A 7,464-nucleotide genomic window follows, 5' to 3' on the forward strand; every position below is an offset into this window, starting at 1 on the left:
TATGATCCTGATTCCTTCTGGCTGATTCCCTGGACTTCTTCACAAAGTGCTTCTCCACTCAGAAAGGTCCACCCTGGTATGCACAAAACCCCTCACACCTGTGACCAAGTCGTGATGCTTTTTTTTTTTAAGATTTTATTTGAGAGCGAGTGAGTGTGTAAGCAGGGGGAGGAGCAGAGGGAGAGGGACAAGCTGACTCTGTGCTGAGTGCAGAGCCCGACACGGGGCTTGATCCCACAACCCTGAGATCACGAGGCAAGCCGAAACCAAGAGTCAGACACCTAACTGACTGAGCCACCCAGGCGCCTGGAGTTGTGACACTTTTTGTCAAGAGAAGGCTCCCTCAGAATCCTCACACATGTAGTGACAATAAGAACAGGGCTGGTAGCAGCTCCTGTCACTGACTTACTGTTAGGCACAGTTCTGGGAGCTTGATATGCACCAGTTCACTGATCCTGCGCAGGAGTGCAATGCTGGCGGCTACCTTAGGTACTGACTGACTTGGGTCTACATAAGCACAAAGAAAGAGTGCTAGAAAGATGTCAGATAGCTTATAGAATTGCTGGCAAAGGTGAAGAGCTGGTTTAGACACAGGCAGTAACCAGGCCTGGAGACTGTGTGACAGGACGCCTCATTGTATAATCAGGAGAGTGTAGCTGCAAAGGATGGGCTCTACTTTTTATTATTATTATTTTATTTTTTAAAGATTTATTTTTTTGTTGTACAGAGAGAGAGAGCCCAGTGCGGGGCTTAATCTCATGACCTCGAGATCACGACTTGAGCCAAAACCAAGAGTTGGACGCTTAACCGACTGCCTGACCCAGGCGCCCCTTATTATCATTTTAAATCTATGTGTTCAAGTGTGAAAATCTAGGAAATTTGTGGCTTTCTAGGTCGTAAATCTGGCTACTTGGCTGATGTGGATAGGGAGCAGGCATGAAGAGTTCCAACAGACTGTAACAATTGGGGAGACTTCATTCATCTCATTTTCATTTTGGTACTGATTTTTATTTCATTTGGTACTGTGACCAAAAGAATAAAATGGGTCATGGGCAACCAAGAATCAAAAAATGTCTCCCACAATTACTATCCCCACTTATTAGATGAGCAAATTGAGGAGGTCAAGATTTAGCATGCCCAAGGATATCCAGCCCAGTCAGGATTTGAATCCAGGCAACCCTGAGTCCTGAGCCCAAGTTCTCTAAGTTTCTCTGTTTTTCTGTGTTTCATGTAGTCTTTCCTTTCTTGATTCTCAGGGTCCAGAGCTGTTCCTGCTGCAGAACCCAGTGCCACAAGCTCGAAGAATACGGTTAGCACTTGCACCCCTGAGGATAGCCTGAATCCTGCGCCAGATGGAAGAGACCCAAGCAGAAGGGCAGGGGTGAAGAAGTATGCCAAGACACTGAGGAAAAGAAGGTCTTTCCTCCAGACCGACTACACCTGTCAGGTCTCATTTCCCCTGGTGCCCTCAGCCTCCCTGGAGAGTGTGGACGACGTGTGCTACTACAACAGGGAGCCCTATCTGGCCCTTGGCGCACCCTCCCCGACTGTGTCCTCTCTGCAGGACATGCAAGGTGAGCCCGGCCTCCTGGAGACCAAGGCCCTGGGGCTGCTGGGTCCCTTGAGGAAGACCAAGAGCAAAAACCCAGCCTCCCGGGTTATGGAGATGGAGCCCGAGACCATGGAAACCAAGTCAGTCATTGACTCTCGAGTGTCTTCTATTTCTGCCATTCGCCTCCGGATTGGCCGCAACCATAAAGAGAGTTCTGGGGATGCCCCCCTGACTGCCACTGTTGCCAGTTTCCCAGCAAGTACCCCTCACTGTTCCAACCCAGGCTCACCTGGTCCAGACAATGCTCAGGAAGAGCCTTCCCAAACCTTGTCTCCATTTCAACACCCGGATGGTAGTGCCCCCAAAGAACTCACCCTAGAGCTTGGGGACGGCACCTCCTCCCTCTCCAATGCTGACCCAAACCCAGGTAGATCCTGCCTGCCCATCAGCCCAGGGCCGCACAGTGCCTCTCAAGCAGACACACTAGAGCTGGGAGGGGTCCAATCTGAAACAGGACTGGGTTCTTTGTTTACAAATCCTATGCAAGAAACTGCCCCCAAATACACAGAGCCTTCGTTGCCTCCTCCAGTCAGGTCTAGAAGCGGTGAATGTGGAATAAATTCAGGAGAGAAGATGGCTTCTTTCCCTGCAGAGGAGGAGCAGCAAGGACAGCGATCTCTGGGACACGATGGAGAAGTTACAAACAAAAATGGCACCAGTTTGTTTCATGATGAATCTGGGCAAGTTTCAGGCAACTCCGAGGAGGACCCGTCGAACGCTGTGGGGCAGACTATCGGTATCAGCGCTCCAGCTGGTGGGATCATAGCCTCCCTGCCCTTGAGGCCTCCTGTAACAGGAACTGAGCAGACCCTGCCACATTCCCCCACGGACCCCGCCAAAGGACAAAAAGAAACCCCAAGCCAAGCTTGCCAGGCCCAAGAGCAAAAACTATTGGAAGAGCTGGGTTTAGACCCCGACTTCTTGCTTGGGGACCAGACCATTCCATCAGACTTCCCTCTGCAAGGGGTCAAGGCTGAGCCACTTAGCCATGTGACAGGGGAAGATACAGCCTCTAGGGACCCTCTGCAGCAGATCTCTTTTAATCCAGGTCCTTCTCTGCCAAAGCCACTAGCATGTCCCCAAAAGGAGCCCCACTTAGAAGGTTCAAACCATTGTTCACTGTCAGAAAACAAAGGCAAAGGCCCTAGCTGAGAAGTCTTTCCTGTGCTTTGCCCCAGAAAGCCATCCTAAAGTTTCTGCCAACCTCAGGATGGCCACATCTTTGGGGTTCGTGGGTGCAAATGAAACGGTGGCCCCTAGGATTGGGATGGAGCAGTGCAGCTGCCAGTTCTCCTACGCCACGTGCTTCCGGAGCCTGCAGCCAGACACAGAGGAAGAAGACAGGGACTTGGAAGCACACCCCACAGCCCCCCTCACCTCACCGCCCTCTGCAGGAAGCCGGCTGGCCCTGCCCTGGAGGCCTGCCCGTGCCCACAGCTGCAGTGCCGAGCCCCTGTCGAGGAATAGCCACATCTGGCCAGAGTACTGCTCCAGGGCTCTGAGACGGCTGAAAGCTGCCCCTGCCGGCAGCCCAGAGGGCTTCATCCAACTCACAGAGAGCTTACTGGAATTACAAGATATTTTAGAAGCTTCTTGGGGGAATGGGAACAGACACCCCCCCGAGAAGTGCAGCTGGCACTTTTCAGAAAGCCGGAGCCACCTCTGCATTGGTTCCCAGAAGCTCCTGTCGAGCTGTCAACATGTGATCAGAATGGACCAGTCCCCCGAAGAGATGCAGGGCGCCGTGCGGGACACCTTCCAGCACCTGGTGCAGCTGGCTGGCCTATGCTTCCAGCTCACAGACTGCGGCCGCTGCTCCGGCCGGCACCGGGAGGCGGCAGGGAACCTGAGGGATGTGGTATACACCTACCGTCAGTTCGTAGAGGCTGCTAAGCTGACCTGTGAGAGAGGCTACCACGACCTGAGTGTGAAACTCTTGGCCCGTCAGTGCACGGCCCTGACGGCTGCCGTGTTCTGTTTGACCCAGAAGTTCCGGGCATCCGCTGCCCTGTGAGCGGGCCACTGGCCCAGGCCCCTGCCCTGCCCTGGACACTTTCCCGAGAAGCCCCTCCATTCCTCCGCCCACCCCTCCAAAATGTTTACTAGAGTATTCAAATAAACTGCTGCTTCATCCTGGCCTGACTCATACAGAGTGATGATAAGTTTGGGTCAAAAGCACTCACTCGTATTCATTCAACATTCACTGGAGACGTCCTCTGGGTCAGGCCATGTGTAGGCACTTAGGATATAAAGATGAATAAGACAAGTCCCTGGCCCTGGTCAGGGTGCTCACAGACCCACAGGGGGCATACAGACAATTAAATTGCCCTCAGTAAACCGTACCCTACTAGGAGTTCACCCAGGGGTGTGGAAGCAAGAGGAACTCACAAACTGTTCCAAGATGACAGGGATGAGGGAGGAAGGTGGGGGTCACTGAAAAAGGGTCTTGACTGCTCATATCACTGATTTGGCAATAACTCCTTCACGAATAGGAGTGAATACATGTCATATTTGATAGATTCTACCTTCACAAGGTTTGGTTTGCAGTGCAGACCTGGCCCGTAAGCCTGGTGTTCTGGGCCCCCTCACTATGACAAGCATAGGTTGCCACTAGGTGGCAGTAAGTTCTTAGTTGCATGGTGACCCACATCGAGGAGTGTGTGCTCTGGGCTTCCTGGGAAATTGACTGCACACCAGAATACTGCACCCTTTTTCTGTTGTAAATATCTAAAACAGCAAACATTAAAGCCATGAATTAGAGTTGCCTTTTTAAGAGTAATATTAGAGCAAAAGAAATATATTTAGTACATTTCTCACTAATCCCAGCGGAGCCAGTTAATCCCAGTTAATTTTAGCAGGACATTGGACAAGCTACTTAACCCCCCCTGTGCTTTGGTTTTCTCTTTAAATATTAAGAGTTCCTGCTTTGCAGTGTAGAAATCTAGTAAATAATCTAGTAAGTACTCAGTAAAAGTCAGTAATAACCCCCAGACTTTATGGATGCCCCTCCTAGGGTGAAACCATTTCCTACATTTTGTTTTCAGACTCCAGGAAAACTGATTTCAAGGTACCCTTGGGATGTCTTTTTCCCCTGGCTCCTCTGTCCAGACCAAAGCTGGCTTAGCTGCTCACCTGGGGTTATTAGAGCTCATTCGAGGGGTCTCTTTGTCTCTCTGGTACTCCTGATCAGTTTTGGGTCTGCACGGGCCCCTAATTCCTCTCCACCCAGAAAAATCAGGGGGCAGAATGAGAGTGTTACGTACCTAAGATCTTGGCAATTGGAGGAAAGCAATATTTTGGGAGAAGACCTCTTGTCTTCTAACGTCCCTTGTTAACTAACCAGTTAACCAGTACTTGTGCCAGGAAAAGATTTATTTTCTTAGAGGCCTGTTTCTTTTCACACAATAGTTTGAAGAAAATTTAAGTAAGGCTCTTGAACTTCGATTTGAGGAACAATAGGACACTGAAATAATAAAATTGTATGATATTAAACAGGACTTGAACACTTACCAGCAGAAAGCTCTGTGAAGAGTTGCATAATCTGTATGCTTGCAAGTTAAAGCAAGGAGCTCAGGACTTCAACTCAACCAGGGCTTGAATCCTGGCAGTGTTACTATATGCACTGCTCTGGGCCTCAGTTTCCCCAAATGACAAAAGGAACTAGTCTCATTTTGTGAGGGCCTACAGTGTGCCGGGTGCCTTACTTAGATACCTTGAATACATTTTCTTATCAATGGGACAACACCCTAAACTTGAGATTGTTATGTAATACACATTCCACATCACTGTGAGAAATAATCATGAAGGCAGGAAGAAGACTGTGAAGCTTCTGACACAGGCATTCAAATGTTTATTTCTGTTTGTCTTCGCTTCCTCCCTCCTCAAATCCATTAACTTTCTTGGGTTGCTACTGTATGGGGTTAGTAGTTTGCAGTTCCCACAAGGAGTACTAAGTTCAGAAGTTCCAGGAAATCCCTCATTGTTGAGAAGCTACAATGAGGGGTGGGGTGGAGGATGGTCCTGTTTAGCACTTTCTTTGAGATCCACAGCCCCCTACATGAAATAGGCAGAATGGGATGCAATTCAAGTGTCAATTGTTTAATGACTAAGAAACTAGCAGACCTTTGCACTTCTCCATCCTTTTTCCACTCACCATCACATTGGCTGATTCATTTCTTTATACAAACATTTGTTATACCCATTACAGGTGATGCCTGATGCAGGATAATGGATGTAAGTAATTGGATGAGAATCCTGTCTTCGAGGGCTCCTGGTCTAAGAGATAAGATGACATGTAGAGGTCCAGCCTTAACAACATCTTAATTACAAGGAATCACTAGCAAGTGGGAGAAGACTTGTCTCGAGAGACAAGCGCATACCCAAGTACATCATCCAATCCAATCATAAAGAAAGTGGGATCATCCATCATCTCCATAAGTCCATAGTTAACCCCATGCAGTGGGGGATGCTCTGGCTTTAAAAGAACAATTTTGTCATCCTAGCCACACGGAGTTGGTCAAAGTGCTAGCTGAGTGATACAATTGCTGGGGAATTAATCCCATTTTCTAGCTGTTTAATTAATCATATGCCCATGGGGTCCAGTTACTATCGCCACAGAATAACAAGCAAGATTGCCTGTACATGAGCTATTGTGGCAATTTCTCTGAAGTTTACCTCAAGTTGTCTGGCTTCGATAAACAACATTCAAAGAGAATCGGAACTAAAATTTAGCATCCACAAAGGCATGTTATTGACACATAATTTTTCTCTCTATAATAACCCTCATTTCCAGAGATAGCCAAATAAGACTAATTTGCTTGAAAAACAAGTCCAGTTTTAACATATGCATACTTATTTACATAAGGTCAGCAAGAATGATTGATCACATAGATCTTTTAGAATCTGCTTTGCTAGAACTTTTATAAGGAACCTCTAGGTTGAACTTTTAGTAGCCTCTCCAGGCCAGAAGCCAAGCCAGTGCTTGCCATCAGACGTGCCTGCGATACCTGTAGATGTGGGCGGATTCCTCTCCACGAGGTCCCCAATATATCCTGAGGTTCCTGCACCTGCCAGGAGGTGACATTCTTTACTCACCTGGTGAGGCTGCTGGGAGCTCTGTAAGCAAGGTATCAGGCCAACATTTCCAAGGGGCTTTATGGCTCCAGGTTTGATAAAGTCAACCTAAGTTCCCCAAAACTGTCCTCAAACAAAAAGGGCTTCTTGATGTTTCATCCCTCATAGTCATTTATCCTAGAAGCCACCTCTACTGACATACAATTGCAAACAAAGGCTTTAACCAAACATACTACGGCCCTCCTGGTAAAAAGAGCCTCAAAGCTCACTATGGGACGTACAGGACTTACGTTAGGACTGCAATATAAAATAAGCAACACAGTATGCTTGCTCAGCCGGACTCTAAGCGATGCTTCCCAGGCACCGGATGCACTCAATCAAGAATGAAATGAAGTCAGAGCAGGACTTCTTGAGAACCACGCCACTCTTGACTGTCTACTATTGCTACACCATTTGGGGTTTGGAAAATTTCCTCACATGTGTTCTTTTAACATTACAGTTAACTCCTGCAAGGTGTCCTGATTAATAGGGGACCTTTGTGATCAATTAAATAAGATCAAGTTATTCACTGACCTATTTGACAAAATTGGTAATTGGGGATCTTATCTAAGGGACATGATCGTAATTTGGGGCCTAATACTTGTTTTATGTTCATCCTTTTGCATGTGCTGATGCATGTATCATTTGCTACCCATCATGACCCCCTGAGGCCGTGACATGGGCCCCTGGACAGACCCCTGGATAGATTCTAACTGCCACACAGCCTGCCACCCAATTCC

The 7,464-nt window shown here is 48.1% G+C and overlaps 1 protein-coding gene across 1 annotated transcript in view; it reads left to right on the forward strand.

The window, feature by feature from the left end:
* Positions 1–3,727, forward strand: part of FRMPD1 (FERM and PDZ domain containing 1) — a 94,567-nt gene extending 90,840 nt beyond the window's left edge. The window contains 2 exon segments of the mRNA XM_040631614.1: positions 1,257–2,757; positions 2,759–3,727. Coding sequence (XP_040487548.1) covers positions 1,257–2,757; positions 2,759–3,626 — 2,369 coding nt within the window. The 3' untranslated portion in view covers positions 3,627–3,727.
* The last annotated feature ends 3,737 nt before the right edge of the window (positions 3,728–7,464 follow it).

This window comes from Ursus maritimus, unplaced genomic scaffold (genome assembly GCF_017311325.1).
Source record: "Ursus maritimus isolate PB19 unplaced genomic scaffold, ASM1731132v1 scaffold_17, whole genome shotgun sequence".
NCBI lineage: Eukaryota > Metazoa > Chordata > Mammalia > Carnivora > Ursidae > Ursus > Ursus maritimus.